Raw genomic sequence first — 19,635 nt, forward strand, 5'->3', positions numbered from 1 at the left:
CACTCCTGATTCACGTAAGGTCCCTGATGTGACTCTGGGGAGGCAAAAATGGGTATAGCTTAAAATGGGGCAAGGTCGCACCAGATAGGTTCTTGGAGGAGCTTTTGAATGTTTGCTCTGATAGTTTCGCTATTTGTTTAGGGGAAACGTCTCACTGTGACCAGATATTGGAACATTTCAATAGAATAGCCTATGAAATTAAAAATAGCTTGTGGGTGGAGGTAAAGAATAGGAACAGGCGCGTTAAAAGTTGGTTGAATACCGTTTGTACAAGGGCATTAACTGATTTGAAACACGCTATTCATAGGTCTCCCCGTGATCCATTAGTAATAAGAGGGTTAAGGAAAATATATAATGAGGCCCTGAAAAATAGAAAAGACGCTATAAAAAAGGACGCCTTAGATGCACTCTGTGAGGCCGCCCTATCGAAGGATGAATCTGCTTTTTGGAGGGCAGTTAATGCCCCCTTCCTCTTTGATAATCATAAAGCTCGTATAGAGCTAGCAATTACTGAGGATGAATGGGTGAAACATTTTTCAAATTTGTATAAGTCTCAAGATGATCATCATTCTAGAAATGTTTTTAAAATGGGTAACGTTGGAGTGGAGGATGAAAAATTGGTGATAACTCTGGAGGAAGTTATGATGGGGTTGAAGGCCACGAAGGGAGGCAAGGCCGCTGGCCCTGATGGGATCCCTGCAGATCTATATAAAGCGAATAACGAGCTCTGGGGCCCCTTGTTGGTACAGCTTTTTAATGCTGCTCTCGCTGAGGGTCTGAATCCATCTTGGTTTACCTCGATTATCGTTCCAATTTACAAGAAGGGTGATAGACAAGACTGTGCTTGTTATAGGCCAATCTCCCTTCTTGATTCAGCTATAAAAATTCTCGGTAGGATCATCCTGGTTAGACTACAGAACTGGGCAGAGGAAAACGAAATTATGAGCGATCTACAGTATGGTTTCCAGAAGGGCATGGGAACCATAGAACAATGTTTGAATCTAATGATTGTCCAGCAAAAGTACATGAGGGTTAAAGGTGAAAGGTTATATCTTATGTTCGTTGATTTATCCTCAGCATTTGATTGCGTGTCACATTCAAAGTTGTGGGAAATTTTGAAAGGGTTGGGCGTGGAAGACTCGATTATTGGCTTCCTGAGAGAATTATACTCAGGAGCATCAGCCTCAGTCCGATATGGCCGCGGGGGAGAATGTACGAGGAATTTTGGAGTGGGACGCGGAGTACGTCAGGGGTGCGTCCTGGCCCCCTTTTTATTTCTCCTTTATATAAACGGACTTGAATGTCGTCTCCTGCAGGAGTGCAGGGATATGCCTAGGGTGGGTAAGAGGCCGAATCCTGCACTCTTGCATGCGGACGATGCCGTCTTAATGGCCCGTACTCCCCTGGCCTTACAAAAACTGTTAATATCCTTTGAAAAGTTCATGTTGAATTTAGATTTGAAAATTAATAGCAGTAAAACATATTCCATGAACTGTGGCACAAGATCCAGGGTACAAATAAAAAGAATGTATTTAAATAATGTTCCCCTGGAAAATACTACCACTTTCCCTTACCTGGGCATACTATTTCACGAATCCGGGGGATGGACAAGTGCTGTAAAGGCCAGAACTCTTTTGTTCCAAAAAACAATAATGGCCATTAAGACTTTTATAAAAAAGCTGGGTCATAAACCAATTAGAGAAATCTTGGTTATATATAATGCTACATGTACCTCGGTTGCACTGTATGGTGCGGGACTTTGGGGTTTTTCTAATATAGAATCATTACAATTAACTGAAAACAAATTTCTAAGGGATATCCTTGCAGTACCACAGAGTGTCTCGACATATATTTGTCATACTGAACTGGGTTTACCCTATATCTCAGATCTAATTAGAATACAGCCCATCCTTCTGTGGCACAGGGTATGGACTACAAATGAATGTGTAGTCAATCGGGCTGTACTACAGGATATACTAAATATGGATAATGTGGGTAGTGTTGATTGGCTAAATTACATCAAACATTTCATGATTGAAATTGGTTGCCGTGAATACTATGAGGATCCTCCATCAATGGGAAACATCTCCAGAAAACTGTTGAAAAAACTGAGTTTGGAATACCTTGATGATAAGAGAAGACGAGTGGAAATGAGTAAACAGACAGTTACCTCGTATAACTTAGCATTATCTGGTGTAAAAGTACAGCCCTACTTAACCTTGATGATGTCGAACTATGATCGATTCCTCTTGACCCGTTTTAGACTAAATATTCTCTTTAGACTCTTGTCATTCCCTGAAATGAATTCATGGTCGCGAAATTTGCCTACCTGCCCGTGTGATGATTCCTCACTCCAATCAGATATTCATATTTTATTTTTTTGTAAATTTTATTCTATGCCTCGTGAAAATGTATAATCCCCTTTCTTAAAAATATGAATTTTAACAGATGTCGTTTAGCTTTTATAGAATGTCAGAGAATGGACACAGTTTTTACCGTTGCTGTACTTTCAAGTTTTTTTAAGCATTGGTGCTAATGTAATATAAGGGATTTGTTATTTTTAAATTGACTTGTGTAAACTGTAATTTTCATGTTGTTGCTTTTATGATTATTGATTTAATCGAATAAAGTACTTTCTGATTCTGATTCTGAGTGCCACGGTGCCACTAGAAGAACACGAGAAGAGAAGAGGTGTGACCAGTCAACTCACACACCCATCAGAAGAAGATGGGGACATGCACCAGAACACCGGAGTGCAGCGGAGAACAAGGCCTGGCAGGAACACCGGCGGCACAAGTCAAAGATGTCCACCTACAAGCCATCCATCAATGTGGCAATCGCAGAAGAGGGCAAGTTTGGACTGTTGACAATAATCTACCTTTGGGGTTGAGCGGATGATTGGATGGCGAGAGTGCTCACACATCCGGCTGAGGAACTGACCACTCCACACCAACCCGTGGCAGCCCAAGAAGCAAAGGCCTCAAGGGACTCTGGTGGCAGCAAGTCCCGCAAGAGAGACAGATCCACAACGGTGCGTCTGCAAGACCCACTGAGAGGAAAGCTTTGCGTGCAAGAAAAGAGTCAACAGCGTAACCTTCAGGTGGAACTAGGACACAACGGTGAAGATCGTGGAGCGTCCCGCTCACGGCCCGAAGGCTATGGTGGAGCAACATGAACGAAAACACCAGTCCAGTGAAAACCTGGCAAAGAGGTCCTCCCGGACATCTTGTGAGAGAGGAATACCGGCGAGAGGGGCATCCTAGTGAGAGGGATGTATGCACCTACTCTTTTCATCTGCCCAGAAATACTTTGAAGCCTGCCCCGAGACATCACCAAGGACCAGGACTGAAGAGGAGAATCGAGAAGACAAACAACACTCGGATCACGTCACCCTTCTATCTAGCCACCAACTGCCACCAGTGGTATGAAACAAAGACAAGGCAAAGGACAACGTCCAGGCGGCGCAGACAGAAGATAGGACCCGCCAAACAACGGCAAACCATGCCACAGTGACTCATGAGTCCTGGATGCAGTAACTACACCATCTGCGACCTGCAATCCACCAAAGAGACTCACTTCAAACTATAGAGTCCAGTATTATATTGTATGTACATTTTCTTTCCCACAGATTGAACTCTGTCGTGGGGTTTGCGAACTGCACTTTCCTCCCACAGGTTGGACCTTCTTTTCTTTTCAATTTTCCCCAAAGTTTGGGAGGGATGTAGTGACCCAGAGTCACAGTCTGCAGTCTAGTTGTTTTGTATGCCCTACACTAAACACCCACCCACCACTGATGTCACTGGTCAGGTGACACAGCTTAAATAAAAGTGGCCGAGCGCATGTGCTCTGGGCCAGTTGTACTATGTAGCTGACTGTGTCTGTGTCAGTCCTTCCAGGATGGAGGCCCAGGGCCCCCAACACAACACTTACCATTACCATGGACTTGCTTAAAGCAGCTTCCTTCATATTTTTCGTAACTCTCCATCTCGACTGGTTTTTGAGAGGGTTTATTTGTTTCCTCATTGAAATGTTTCCCTTGCACCTGCTTGCCTTTGTCGTTTTACTCATTTACCACCCACGACAAATAATAATAAACACAAAAGTACCAGAAAGCATACTTGAAAAGATGAAAAGAACTCACCGGTAAGAAATTCCTTGCGCACTTTGAAAGTGTCCACAATGGGTGTTGTGATCCCCTCTATTGTTCCAAACATACTGCCGAGCCCCAGATTCACCAACATCAAGAAAAACATCACCGACCAAAAAGGAGATGCTGGGAAGTGCGTCATTGCTTCCGTAAAGGCAATGAAAGCCAAGCCGGTCCCTTGAACAGACTGACGTCAATAAAAAGGCAATTGTGAGATAAGCAGCGAATCAATCGAGAATACATCAACAGTTACAATATTTCTACACACTTTCTTCAGCAAACGAATCCAAAATTATTTCATCGGGAGCTCTGCTTGCGAAAGTCGATAATGCCGTTTTTAACTTTGTCATAGTAGCTTCAAAACAAGACATAGTTATATATGTGTAATGGATTTCTTAGTTTATACATGACACCACCTCTGTACTATCCGTAAAAAAATAGAATCAAAGTGGTTACATCACTTGAGTTTTAAAAACGGAACAAATAGACAACATTTTACATAGTAGTTGCTACAACATTTTATTTATGGCAGTGCAAATAAAGTTTCCTATTCCGCGGCACAGCTCGTTGGTTGTTCCAGGATGTAAAGCGTGAGACGTGAGATATGTGCCTCACATCTGTGGAGCAGTTGTATGCCTTTCCTGTATGTATCAAGCAGAAGACAAGTCCAACTGCTGTGTGGAGCAGGAACTGTGAAGAGAAACTGTGTGGAGCAGGGACTGTAAAAAGGACCTACGTTCTGCGGCAGATATTGTTTATGAGGCTCAAGTATGAGGAAAGAGCTTTGTAGACGTGTACAGAAAAGGGGCTGTACATTCAGCAAGCACAGTAGGGGTTGTGTGTGACACTTGTGTTAAACACATGTTGTGTGTCTTTAAAGACTAGGGTTGTCAGCTCTGTCCATCTAATTTCTTTTAGGCAAGTGCTGTGAGTTTCATGTATGGGGAAACATTATGTACATCACCAGAGTGAGGTAAAGTCTGTTTGCATCTGCGTACGGGATCAGTAGACATGTGGGTCTGATGTGTGGCGGACCAGATTTGTGTTCATCTTTAGGAAGAGACCTGTTTGGCTCTCCAGTATGGAAATAATATGTTGGGTTTGAGTAGTACACAAGCAATTATGCACCCTACATAGGGTTAGGGCGCACTATATAAGTGCTGCAATAGAATACATGCCATGTGTGGTGCATGCGCCATAAACTTCTGGCACAGTGGATAAGACCACAGGATGTGGATTCGAAGCTCCATAAATCACTTGTATGAAGCAGAAGCAGTTACCCCAACGTGTTTCTCAGTAGCTGTGTTCCTCTCAAGTATGCAGATGAAGGACACCTGATGGGCAGAGGTAGACCCATGTATGCACCAAGTATGTAACAGGATATGCTTGTGATGAGTATCACAAAAGATGTGCATCTGATGAACGGGAGACAAGCTGCAAGAATCTCTCATGGAGCAGAAGCTGTGCGACTCTGGTATGTCGACAGAACATGTATGCATTTGATTTGCAAAGCAGAAACTATGCCTACCTTATTTATGTGGCAGTAAACGTGTGCATCGGACAAATTACATCTGAATAGTCATCATTATCAGCATCATCATCATCAAAGCTTTATTTGGATATACAGAATATCATAAAAGCACTTAGAAATATAAAACCACAATTCATATACATTACATTTTTTTAAAAGTACATTACAATAAAACCATTCATATTTCAATAAATAGTTTAAAAAGATATTAAACATTAGCAGCTTTGTGAGTTATATTTGAAAAAAAAATCCAACTAATACTATGGTCATCTAGTAGCCTTCAATCTAATCAGCCAAGCCCAGCTTAGAAATTTGGCCACCCCACACACTAAGGTTGTACTAGTGTCAGCCTTAAGTATTCTGAGTGCAGAGGAATGATCCCTAGTTCCAAGCAGTAAATACACTGGTTTTAGCCATTTCTGTCTGGGTTTTGCATAGTCTGGGCATACAAAAAAGACATGAGGGATGTTTTCAGTGACACCTTCACAGATTGGGCAGTCAGTTGGGGTTTGATGCGGGGGCTTCCACTTACACGTATAATCACGGAGGGGGAGGTTTCCCAACCTAAACTGTTTAAATAGGGATCTGTCTCTTGGTTTCTTAATGAAATCCAGGTAGGGCTCCAAACGAGGCTTTACTTTATGCTGCATGAACGCCTCAGTCAGCCTGCCTTGGTTTGGGTCCCTTAATTCTTTTTCATCAACCCACTTCCAGTAGGCTCGTTTAGTTTCATCCTTGGATAGAGAAACCTCAGGCTCCCAATCGATTGGCATGCCAGATTCAAGCAAGAGCTTCTTTATATTGCGAATCCAGCTAATTTTGTGAGCACCATAAAGGTTCATAACTTATTTCAAGCCATCTAAATACTTTGAGAGCTCGGGGGTCCGCCATAACCTGGCCCAGTATAGAAGAGGACGTAACCTAGCTAAATCCTTAATGGAACGGCGACCCAAATCGCTCATTAATGGTTTGATGGGGGTACCCCTTGGTAGCGATGTCAGCTCCCTAAAAACTTATTCTCAGAGGTGGTCAGGGCGTCAACACAATCAAAGCCCCACAGCTCTGTGCCGTAAAGGGCGCAGCCTACAGATTTTGCAGCATAAATATCCAAGGCAGGAGCGATGGGCTTAGAAATGGATGTGCGATGTTCTCGCCCTAATGCTCCGACTACCCTTTTGTGATTTAATACCATTTTATCTATGTGAGGTTGCCACTTTAAATTATGTGAGATTCTAATACCCAGGTAATCAAATTTGTTTACGCGTTCCAGTGGCACCCCATCTAAGGAGAGGGTGGATCTGGAAGCCTTACTTGGGTTAAAGTAAAGGAGTTTGGTTTTTGAGGTATTTATGACCAGGCCCCTCCGCTCACAAAACAGACAGAAACGATCCAGCAGCCTTTGCAGACCCACGGGGGTTTTTGAAACCGACAGCGTGTTGTCAGCAAACAGGAGGGTGGGCACTTTGTCACCCGCCAAGACCGGGGCATCAGCATTTATTTCGAGCAGAAAGGAGAACACACCATTCACAAATAGCGTGAAGAGTGTTGGGGCTAACACGCAGCCCTGACGTACCCCTCGATTCACAGGTATTTTGTCAATTTTCTGCTCTTGAGATCCCCATCTAATGCGGGCATAGGTTCCATCATGCATGCGTGCCAGAAGATTTAGGATTGGTAGAGTAATCACCATCTCCACCAATATCAGCCAAAGGTGTTCATGGGGGACCAAGTCAAAGGCGGTCTTTAAGTCAATAAATGCCAAATAAAGACCGCCTTTGCCAATGGTGACCACCTTCCAATGAAGGAGTAGCAACCTAAAAGCTTGATCAACCGTGCCTGTGCATGCCCTGAAACCTGCCTGAAAGGGTGAGATGATGTTGTTCACCTCTGCCCATCTGAATAGTATTCATCTATTATGTTAATACGTTTTTTAAATATTTTTATTTTTTACACCTATCACCCTACTTGTTCCATTGACAGTGAGCGTTCTTGAATATTTGACAATGGCCAAAGCCAAAACGAGTAGAGACTAGTGCGTTGTGAAAGGATATAGAGCGTCAGTCTTACACGTGAACACAAGTTAATCTAGACTGCAGCACTACACTGTCTCCAATTCTGGCCTTAAGGACCGATAAGGCACAGCTCCAGTTCTTTTCTTGTTCGTTTTTGGTACTACTAAAATGTAAGTATCAGCAAATGATAAAGACCCTCAAGATGCAGAAAGTTGGGAATTCTTGATATCATCCGACTTGGAATCAAGAGATGTGTAAAGGAAAACAACAAAATAGGAGCATTCTCATGTTTCAAACTCAGATCTGAATTTCATATACTGAACATTGATGTTTACAACAAACCCCTAGTTTGTCTTTCCCCACTGGCTGCACGTGAAGATAGCCCTCTCTACCACTACGTATATGAATGTAAACGGTTTCCCCAACTATGGCACTCATTATGGAATTAAAAGCTCAAAAACCCACTGCTGGTAAAATGTATTGCACCTGGAGATTTCACCAGCTTCATGCAGTAAAAGTCTGCGGGTGGAATGCCTGGGAGAAGACATTTGTATGACCACTACAATTTCTGGATGTTATTCCTTTAAAAATTCATAATCCTCACTATTTCCCGTTTCCAACATTACCCAGGTCCCTGGTCACAGCAAATCCAGGAGTAAAGAAGGAGAAATAACTCGGATTGCTGCAGGTCACTCATAATGATCGCCTATGTGTATGGTCTTCTGTGTATCACAGCTAGAATATCGCTTAAGGAGGTCTATACATACATAATTAAATAAAATGATGATGCAAGTGTGATGCCCATGGGTGAGTTGGAAAAACAAAATCAAGGATGCATATCCAAATAAACATTATGAAATTACTTTATTCACTGGTTATTCTTAGGAATTTTAAAAACACTACCCAAGGTGTTTACAGGATCTCAAAAAACGAGTGTCTATTTAGATCGGAGTGTATCAGAGAAATCACCCCTTTTTAGCCACAATGTAGAAATAGAAATCCTGACCTAAGGGGCATAAGAAGCATGTCACAGGAAAATTGTACATATTAGCAAACATGGTGGCCCTGATCACAGTAGGCCCACAAATTGTCTGACCTCTTGGGTGCAAATTGCACATCCTGTAAAAACTGATTGCAGGAGGTTTGGTATTTACCTGTTGCACAATTCATACCAAATTAGTCTCTGTGCACTGCAGACTGTGGGTAACATGCTAATAGTGCATGCTGCCCTGTTACTAGGATTGATCAATCAAAATTCACAAGTAAGGAGCATGTACACATTGATCAGCTCCACTCAATTTATGATAAACACATAAATAAGGCAACAGCATCCATTTCCAGAAACAATACAGTATTTTAATCTATTGTCTCAATCTCAAACCAAGAGTATAAAATTCAAAATTCAATTTGCACGTCAGTACAAAATATATATTGCCCCGAATAGAGCCTGCAGCATAGCAAAGGGTGCCAAGAAAATGTGAAGTGATTGAAGAAGAAGGAGAAGGAAAAATCAAAAAAGGTGACATATAATTCAAATAATTTTTGGAAGACAGTATCGGACCTACAAATCACCGATCTGCATGACCTAGCCACTTAATTAATAAACAAAGAATCTCTCTTTCTTGATTTATGACAAAATTATTAATATATGCACATAATCGTAGAGAGAATAAAAATAGGTGGTCCAGGTTTAGTAAGGTGTCGACGTTTCGACTCGTCTTAGGGCCTTGCGGTTAGTTATGCCTGGGCCATGTGAGTCTTCTTCAGGACATAATATACGGGGCAAACAGGGATCTTTAGGATGATCCCTTCTAGGAGTCAAGGTGGTGATAATTCCCACATTGGATGGATCCAGAAATTGAGTGGAGCTGATCAATGCGTACATGCTCCTTACTTGTGAATTTTGATTGATCAATTCAATTTGATTGGAAATATAGAGGTCTTGGACCATTGTTGTTTAATATTGACTGATACCCAGGACCAGCACCTTATGGGTTACCCCATTACTTTAATGGTTGCCCTGTTACTAGGAGCACACACACCACACATTACTTTAATGGTTGCCCGGTTACTAGGAGCACACACACCACACATGAGCAATCGGCCATGACCCAGCAAAATTCTTCTGGGCAAAACCATATTGTATGTGTAGCTTCCACACATGATGTAACACCAGGTATGGGGCAAACACTGCAGATGGCTGAAGGCTGTGTGCAGTTGATTTGGGTATGGTGAGGGGTGGGTGCAGGGTCTGACCATATGAATGACTTTGTGCCCACAGGTCTCCACACATGGCTAAAGGCCTTGCACAGCTGAGTTGGTGGGGTAAGAGCTGTCTGCATGACTTAGCCACATATATCCAGTTGCCTTGACAAACATTTTGCAGAGGTGGGTGTGCTGCAGTATATCATTTAAAACTTTGCTGAACTGAAGTAGCTATTACCTTTACTCAGATTAAACTAGCCTTTGTTTGTTAAAAGAAACAAAAGAAAAAACAGTACTTATACATGAACATATTCAAAGGATTGTATTGCTGAACATCAACCCCCGGATATTGTGGTATAAGAATACTGAAGATAGAATATAAAGGAACAAAATTGCATATAGGAAAGTATCGATTTTATATCCCAAACTCCACATCTACATACCTTGAAGCTATATGTACCACTGATTCAAATATATGTGTAGTTAACTATAAAAATCTATACTTACCTGTTAATATATATATTTTTTAATGTTTTGTACTCGATATTGTGTTCCGTTGATAATCCAGGATCGATGTTCAGGGTCGGCACCCATTTCAAGTGATATTATGTTTAGAAAGCAAAACTTAATACCTACTGAGGTATGGTTAGCTTGGTTAATCATAACTCACGCCTGTCATGCACTGCTCATGACATCACTAATGACAACTGCAAGAACATGATTGGTGGCATACTTGACTTATGACTTCACATGATTACATAAGTCCCTACATTACAAAAGTTATCAGGCACAGTTTGAGAGTTTTCATCCTTTCACACCACCCACAGATACTCCCATATGGATAAAGTATAAGAATACGGTCTTTTGATAATTTCTTGCACTAATTGAAAGTGCACAGAGCTCTGCATCAGCCAGGAGCACTCTAAATGAGAGCGAGAATTCGTTCTTAAGCTCCCTCCAGATGCCTGCGCTCAGACAATCTCTTTCTGGGCAAAATTTCCTGGATTCATAGGTCTAGAATATGGGTCAGGTCCTTCTCTTTTATGGGACTGTCTCTATGGAATAAATCACTCTAGAATCACGATGCATCACATCCATCCTTCTGTTCTGGAAGAAGCTGAAAACCTGGCTTTTTTCGAATAACTGATTCGGTTCTCTTGGATCGCTTTGTTTCTCGACTTACAGTGCAGAGCACCAGGACACTCTTCAGAGTAACAGTTGAGCTTTAGAAGTGCCTTTTACATTACATTAATAATCAAAAGACTCTAGACATTGCTTAGGGATACTCTCGAGCCGCGGTTGGTACTCGGTCTTCTCTATTCTTGCTCCAGATGGTAATAGGTGATTTTTCTAGTTCCCAGTAGAGCTGGGAACACTGCCTCATCTTAACAGGTCAAGCATACAAGACAGCTTTGAATGCCCAGACCATATCCTCTACTTTATCTGTAGGAAATCCCTCAAATTTGCCACTACCTGATGGCTAATACATGTGAACTTAAAACATGCTTATCACTGCGTCAATGGTATTGAATCCTATGCATATGCACTACATTTGTGCAAGGTGAATGCTACGCAAATACTACATTCTTAAGTCACACTCGGAGAACCCACCTTTTCTTGCCTGTATTACATGTCTACGGTATGGGTGAAGTTGACAGTCTCCCTTTATGCTTGGCACACAGAACCCACTTATGACTAGTACATTATATCCAAGCATTATAATCTAAAACGAAAATTTCAATCTTTCATCTCTGTAATAAATATACAGACTGATGAATTCTTAGACCTCTTTATGATCCCATGCCATCATCCTCGGAGACTTTAATGCCCCAGACAGCTCAAGCATGAAAAATGAAAGACATCTTTCTGAAACTCAGAAAGCCTATTCTCGAGATAATCGGACATCCTGGAGGGAATCGTCCTTTTTATGTAAATTAGGTAAATGATACAGACAAGTGCATCTAGGGGAAATCGATTTTCAAGCACTGACATTCTGATCTGATAGCAAATCACACTCTCTCCACTGTGCCTGTTTCTCATTAATCAACTTATTGGCAAAAGTATAAGTGTTCAGACGTAACTTCTGCAATTTTCTCATGTTTCAATGTTTAGAGAGTCTCTGCCTTTTAATGAATGGTTGAGTAACAGCTATACACGCACATTGGAATGCTGTAGACTGGGGTTGGTTTAAAAACATAGTTGTTAGATATTTTTATGTATTAATATTGGTGTTTTTTACATGTTTGCAGCCCCGAAGAAGCCTCATGTGGGCGAAACAAGTTGGCTGTGTTGTATTCCATATTTGTGCAGAAAAGTGAAAATAAAAGAATACACACAAGCAGGGGATTTACCTGTTTTGCTTATAATGGCTCATTTTGTAACTCTTTGTTGAACTACCTGATTTGTTGCCTCTTGACTATGTGTAAATGGTTCTAATGTTCGACCAATTGGCAGCTAGTCTGTAAAGCTGGGCAACTGTTCTCTTTTAACTGTGATTACTCCCGGTGGTTCAACGCCTGGTCCCCTAACTGCCAGAATCTGTTCAGTACCTGAAAGACCTCACTGGCAACAAAAGCTTGATATGCAGACAGGAAAGAAAATGTAATAAAAAACGACCCTTTCACCTTAATAACCTCATACTACTGAATTCATCCTGCACAACATGAAAACTAAAGCCAGGTATGACACCAGAAACATCAATGAAGCTGCCAACAGAAGAAAAACACTATTCATGATTGATTGATTGATTGATATCTACAGCCTTCATATCCCATACTCTAAGGACACATGCCTTGCCATCATCATCTTCTTCAGATGATCAGACAGTAATGCAACAACAACAAACTTGCTTCTCCTCCACAAATCATACCCCTGCACTACATCCGACAATTTTCATCCTTCAAACTCCTGCATTTGCAAACCTCACAGCCTCAAAACCCTAAATGATAGCCACCTATGACCCTAGTTACTAACAATAGCAAAGTAATTCACTAGAACACAAATGACATACAACAATATTTTGAAGTGTTTGTTGCTTCAGAAATCCTACACCTCAATTATTGCTGCATCTTATCCAGACTGAATGTCCTTCAACTTAATGAAGCTCAACCACACCACAACAAATGTCCTGTTCATGACAAGGAACAGTAAGCGACAACTAGTCCAAACCTGCCTCACCAACAAAAGCCTGGACAAATTTCAACCCCATATTTCACCAAATACCAAGTCATTCAGATTCACCCTTGGCCCTGCCCTCACCCACAAAGAACACATCTCCAAGAAAAACAAGGTAATCTGGTAGAAGAGGTATAAGAAGTTGGGATTGAGGGAGATAAAACCCTTCTTAAGCAACAACCACAATTCTTCTCAGGGTAAATTCACAAGCAAACCCTAAATTGACCTGCACTCAGCCTCAGGTAGCTTGGCACAGAGCAGTCAGGCTTAACTCAGAGACAATATGTAAAGTATTTGTGTAGCACTTCAAATAATAATGCATTGAAAACACACCACAAAAGGAGCCCACATCAAACAAGAAATATAGAGTAATTTTAAATAAATAATACAAGACCAAAATGACAAAAAATCCAACCAATAGATATTCAACTTTAAAAATGTCAGTAAAAATAGTGCCATAAAGCACAAAGAGCCAACTGTGAATTTTTGGTCGCATCGGACCGGAACAAATTTACAAGTTCAGGCCAACTTCGATGGAGTGTGGTCCAGCTACAGGGGCCCAGTTAAGATCGCTGAACATAGTACCTTAAGTCAAAAATGCGCAGTGGACCTGTTGCGATGTGTCAGTTCCGAGATGCAGTGAGGCTGCGGTGCCAGGTTCTGCGTTATCACTGAGAATCCTGTTCATGTGAGCTTGTGAATGCAAGTCCGATGTTGAGGATGTGTCGCACAGTCACTGTAATGTGCCGGTTCCAAGGAGCTGCAAAGCAGCGTTGCGGAGTCCAGTGTGGTCACTGAAAGTGCTGTTGATGGGGGATGCAAGGGCTTCTCCTGAGCATGCATTGCGCAGCGGCGCTTCTGAAGCGGTGATGGATATCGATGTAATGAGGTTCTGCTCTGAGCTGTACCAGGTTGGAAGAGAACCTTAGGACCCCTTCCAGATGTACAGAACTAGCAGGAGGGTAGACTCACAGAAGGCAGAGTCCAGATATTGTGTTTAAGGCTGCTGGAGCCTTCTGTCCCTGAGGCGCAAGTCAGCACTTGGAGTCACTTTGGGTCCTGGGTTGAAGAGAGACAGGTTCAGTCCTTCTCACACAGGCAAGAGGGCAACAGGCAGCAGGTGAGCACAGCAGGGCAGCAGTCCAGCAGAGTGGTAGCCCTTGCAACAGAACAGAAGTATGTCTTCCTGGCACAGTAATAATAACAACAACTTGAGAGAGAAGGAAGTGGCACTCTCGGTTCCCCAGGTAATAGTTACAATCAACAGAAGAGTGCCCACACAGGGATAGTAGTGTCCAGCACAGAGAAGAAAAGAAAATCAAATCAACCTGAGTGGGAATTTCTCAGGGATTTCTTAGAAGCCCTCACTCACCACCCTGGGTGGTGACATGCTTCCACCAGGAGAAGCCGAATGCCTCCCTGGTGTGCTGCAACGCCAGGTTACTGCGGAGCGGGATTTTTTTGTGACAAAGTGTATGAAAAAAGTGAGTTTAAAAAATAACAGGCAGCTTTACCAAACAAAAAACTTTATTCCGTGGTTAGCTGGGTATTGGTTAAAAGGTATGTGCAGGGAAATATACCAACTAATGTGTTGGGTGTTTTCCCCTTTTAAATTACAACGGGGTCAACATGTTTCTGCCCTTTAAGTGTTTGGATATTACTGGGCATTCGTCAGGACCATGTAATTGTGTACCTCGGTGGTGTAGGCGCGCTAAGGCCCACCCTAGCCAGAGGACGTGACAGTTAAAAAACAGAATTATGTGTCAAAAAAAGTGCAAAAAAACAAACCAGAAAAAGGGGTTCGAACAAATAGGAACTCGCACAGCGTGGGTAAACCAAATTTGACTGATTGTGATGGATTGTAGCGTGCAATCGGGTAGACACTGTCTGGCCAAACAGTGAGGGCACAATGTTTTTTTGTCCGTTCCAATATGGCGACCTATTATTCACCACGGTGGTCCCTCTATCATGTTTATTAACTTCACTTTTTGAGTCCTTCCTTTATGTCTAGCACCACAGTTATACTCGTGTTTGAACTCCCATTACCTGCATCATTACCCCGCTGGCACGCCGCGAGGCACCTTGTTAACCTCTCCATGTAAGTTCGCTGCTGTGCACTTGAACACGTTTATGTTTTTTCACACCCTTATTCGGGTTAGGTAATGTGATTATCATCGCTCTCTATCACTGTTGGCGATTTACCCAACCTCTTGCTGGCGCGCACCGCTTTTGGTTACTTTTCTCTTCACTACAGTGGAAATTGTCATGCACTGAGGTGGAATCTTGTGTTATGTTTCACTTAGTTTGTAGTTACCGTGACTCCCTGTCTAGGCACTTTAAATGCGGCTAATGCACGCATGCATTCGATCGTACTTATTTAACCTCCCACAGATTATTGATTCTGGTTACGTTTGTTTCTTTTTGTAGAGCATTTCCCTTGAAAAAGGGCTGTTGCCCGAAATGCATCGGGAATCTTCTGTTGTGGATTACAATGATTGGATTATTGAATGCGTATTGACATGTTTTTGATTTATAATATCATCATGCATAAGAATATGATTGAATATTCACCACGTGAAGAATAAAAACATTTGGAAATCAAACATTTAGACTTTTGATGAACATGTTTAATGAATAAGACTACGGTCCTTATGCAGTGCATCGGCGTGTTCCCCTCCCGATAAGGCAATGTTACCATATTTTAAAAAGTGAGCACATGCATTCCAGCCATGGTTAGCAGTGGTAAAGTGTGCAGAGTCCTAGCTCCGACAAAACAAGGTCAGTAAAAATGGAGGAAGAAGGCAAAAGGTTCAGGAGGAAGACCACCCTAAGGCTGACAGGTCTAACAAGCTGTGTCTCCTAAAGAAATTGAAAAAATTCCTCACCTGGATTGTATTCCGTTTTATTACGTCGAGCCTTGAACTGTTTTATCCTCTTCTATGGGCTCTGGAAAACTCACCAATTGCCATTGGCTGTTATGTCTGTTATGTCTGTACGCCAGTGGCGTAACCAGGCGCTTAATAAATGTCCATTAATAATAATAATAATAATAATTACAAATACCTACTTGCTATTGGTGCATTTGTGAAAATGTCCCTCCTTTGTGGGCTTAACTACCTCACTGGCGACTTTACTCGAAGAACATTTTTGTTTGGCCATCACACTGTTCAGCGTGTGATGGCCCCTCCTACTGTATGGACATTCCAGCCTAACAACGGTTGTTTCCTTTTATGTTCCATTGGTGCTCACGTACAGTGGAAGGCATGCATCCTTGTCCTTCTTCTGTGTTTAGCTTCTGTTTCCCTCTGTCAATACCAACGTCATGGTTGGGGGACATCCCTGAAGTAGTGGGCCGTGGATGGCTTCAATGGAGGATTCAAACAATGCATGCATGCAGCAACTGCTATCATTCAGCAGAAGGAGAAAAGCAAGGTTTGTTAGTGACCAGCCAAAGCGGCTCCATTTGTTTTCCTAAAAAGACAAAAAATCAACTGCTAATTGCTAAAAAGAAAAAAAAACTGCGAATTGTGATCGTGACAGAACATCAGCGTTTCCGAAATTGCAGAAAAAATGTTTTTTGACCTGATATGAGGTTAGTTGGACGTGTAAGGCAGTGGCTGTAGCGACGAACCCAGGGATGTTCTTTTTCCCCAACCGTGTGAATTGTTGGGAGTGGTGCCGGTGCAGTGGTCTCCGGTCGTTCAGTCACGCTGCAGTGTAAACTTCAAGGTCTGCATCCATGGTGGGATGCATACCTGCAAGGGAGAAAGTGCACCTCTGCTAGGATGAACAATTGGTCTCCCGTTACATTGCTCATCTTCTGCTGCAAAGCTGGGGTTGTCTCCGTGCTGCCCAGTCATCCAAATTGACTTTTTAGTGCAGAACATCTTTTTGAGCGTGTCGTACACAGTTAAAGCTCCGTACCGCTCTGTGAAAGGTCAAGTTTAGTTACGTTATGTTATGTTATGTTATGTTATGTTATGTTATGTTATGCTATGTTATTATTATACTTCTATAGCGCACGGCCACTCCAGGGAGTATCCCGGTGCTTTATCGAAGGAAACCCAACCGAAGAAGGGAGAACATAACACTGAGAGGACACGCATATACAGGAAGCAACACCAAATTAAGGGAAAAGCCATGTCTTAAGGGCCTTTCGGAAGGACAGAAGGCTAGAGGCCTGTCTCAAAGAAATTGGGAGGTCATTCCAAGCATGAGGAGCTAAGTAGCGAAAGGACCGTCCTCCTGCTCTAGCGCGCTTGATAATGGGAACACTCATTTAAGATAGGGACGAAGATCTGAGAGATCTGGAGGGGTGATACCAGGACAATCGTTTGGAGATATATTTAGGGCCTATACCATGTAGGGCCTTAAAAGTCGTGGTCAAAGTTTTAAACAAAATCCTTTTAGCAATAGGTAGCCAGTGTAGGGTTGAGAGAAGATCAGTGGCTCTGGCTTTTCTTGGAAGACCAAAGATGGCTCGGGCCGCGGAATTCTGGGCGATTTGTAGACGCCTAACCAGATATTTGGGGAGTCCCAGAAACAAAACATTCGCATAATCCAGCCTAGAGCCGACCAGTGCCTGGACAATGATTTTCCTGTGCTGGATGGACACTAAAGGGAGAAATTTACGAAGCATCCGAAGGATGCCGAAACATTTCCCAGTAAGAGATGAAATATGCGGTCCGAAAGATAAATCACTGTCAATAATAACTCCCAAATTTTTGGCCTTCAAGGATGAGCTAGTGGGAGGGAACATATCCTGCGGCCACCAGGGTTTCCAATCAGGCTCAGAGGTACAACCAAAGAAGAGCAACTCCGACTTGTCGGAGTTGCACTTCAGTCCATGACGTCCAAACCACTCAAAAACCGCGCTCAAACAGCCCGTAACCTGAGCATCGTCAAACAGGCCATCCTTGTTGCTTACAAAGAGGAGCTGGGTGTCGTCAGCATTGGTGACAATCCGGGCGCCGAAAGACTCCGCCCTCACCGCCAGGGGGGCCATAAAGAGGTTAAAAAGGAGGGGGCTCAAGATGGAACCTTGGGGAAACCCCACTTCTAGCGGTGACATCTCGGCGGAGTAGGGAGGCACCCAGATTGTCTGTCGGCGGTCGGCTAAGAAGGATTTAAGCCAATTCTGTGAATATTTGTTTTTTAAATTGCACCTACCTGCCTGGCTCCACCGGAACGGGCTATAGAAACGCCTAAAAACAGCGATCTTTGCTGCAACAAACAATTTCAAAAAGCAAACTATCCTGCCGCCATTGACGGCGAGGAATTGAGGCCACGCCTACCCTAGGCCACGCCCACCCGCCCAAACACAGTATAAAACGCTGCCGACAGCGCCACGATACCAGAAGCTTGCTTAACTCCTGAGGCGGAAGCCGGGAGACCACCTCTTTTTAAATCGTATTTCTTGTGTCACTAATTCTGTGAATATTTGTTTTTTAAATTGCACCTACCTGCCTGGCTCCACCGGAACGGGCTATAGAAACGCCTAAAAACAGCGATCTTCGCTGCAACAAACAATTTCAAAAAGCAAACTATCCTGCCGCCATTGACGGCGAGGAATCGAGGCCACGCCTACCCTAGGCCACGCCCACCCGCCCAAACACAGTATAAAACGCTGCCGACAGCGCCACGATACCAGAACCTTGCTTAACTCCTGAGGCGGAAGCCGGGAGACCACCTCTTTTTAAATCGTATTTCTTGTGTCACTAATTCTGTGAATATTTGTTTTTTAAATTGCACCTATCTGCCTGGCTCCACCGGAACGGGCTATAGAAACGCCTAAAAACAGCGATCTTCGCTGCAACAAACAATTTCAAAAAGCAAACTATCCTGCCGCCATTGACGGCGAGGAATCGAGGCCACGCCTACCCTAGGCCACGCCCACCCGCCCAAACACAGTATAAAACGCTGCAGACAGCGCCACGATACCAGAACCTTGCTTAACTCCTGAGGCGGAAGCCGGGAGACCACCTCTTTTTAAATCGTATTTCTTGTGTCACTAATTCTGTGAATATTTGTTTTTTAAATTGCACCTACCTGCCTGGCTCCACCCGAACGGGCTATAGAAACGCCTAAAAACAGCGATCTTCGCTGCAACAAACAATTTCAAAAAGCAAACTATCCTGCCGCCATTGACGCCGAGGAATCGAGGCCACGCCTACCCTAGGCCATGCCCACCCGCCCAAACACAGTATAAAACGCTGCCGACAGCGCCACGATACCAGAACCTTGCTTAACTCCTGAGGCGGAAGCCGGGAGACCACCTCTTTTTAAATCGTATTTCTTGTGTCACTAATTCTGTTAATATTTGTTTTTTAAATTGCACTTACCTGCCTGGCTCCACCGGAACGGGCTATAGAAACGCCTAAAAACAGCGATCTTCGCTGCAACAAACAATTTCAAAAAGCAAACTATCCTGCCGCCATTGACGGCGAGGAATCGAGGCCACGCCTACCCTAGGCCACGCCCATCCGCCCCTTTTCCACCCTCAAAAAGATGTGCAATCACCGGACGCGCAGCGGACGGGCGCAGCGTGCGCGCCGTCAGCGCGCCGA

General features: G+C 43.2%; 1 protein-coding gene across 1 annotated transcript in view; it reads right to left on the reverse strand.

The window, feature by feature from the left end:
• The window catches only part of SLC6A15 (solute carrier family 6 member 15), a 314,347-nt gene that overhangs the window by 41,973 nt on the left and 252,739 nt on the right, over positions 1-19,635 (reverse strand). The window contains exon 9 of the mRNA XM_086919649.1: positions 4,142-4,334. Coding sequence (XP_086775775.1) covers positions 4,142-4,334 — 193 coding nt within the window. The remainder of the gene's footprint in view (positions 1-4,141; positions 4,335-19,635) is intronic.

Source organism: Lissotriton vulgaris, chromosome 1_1 (assembly GCF_964263255.1).
Source record: "Lissotriton vulgaris chromosome 1_1, aLisVul1.2, whole genome shotgun sequence".
NCBI classification, from domain to species: domain Eukaryota; kingdom Metazoa; phylum Chordata; class Amphibia; order Caudata; family Salamandridae; genus Lissotriton; species Lissotriton vulgaris.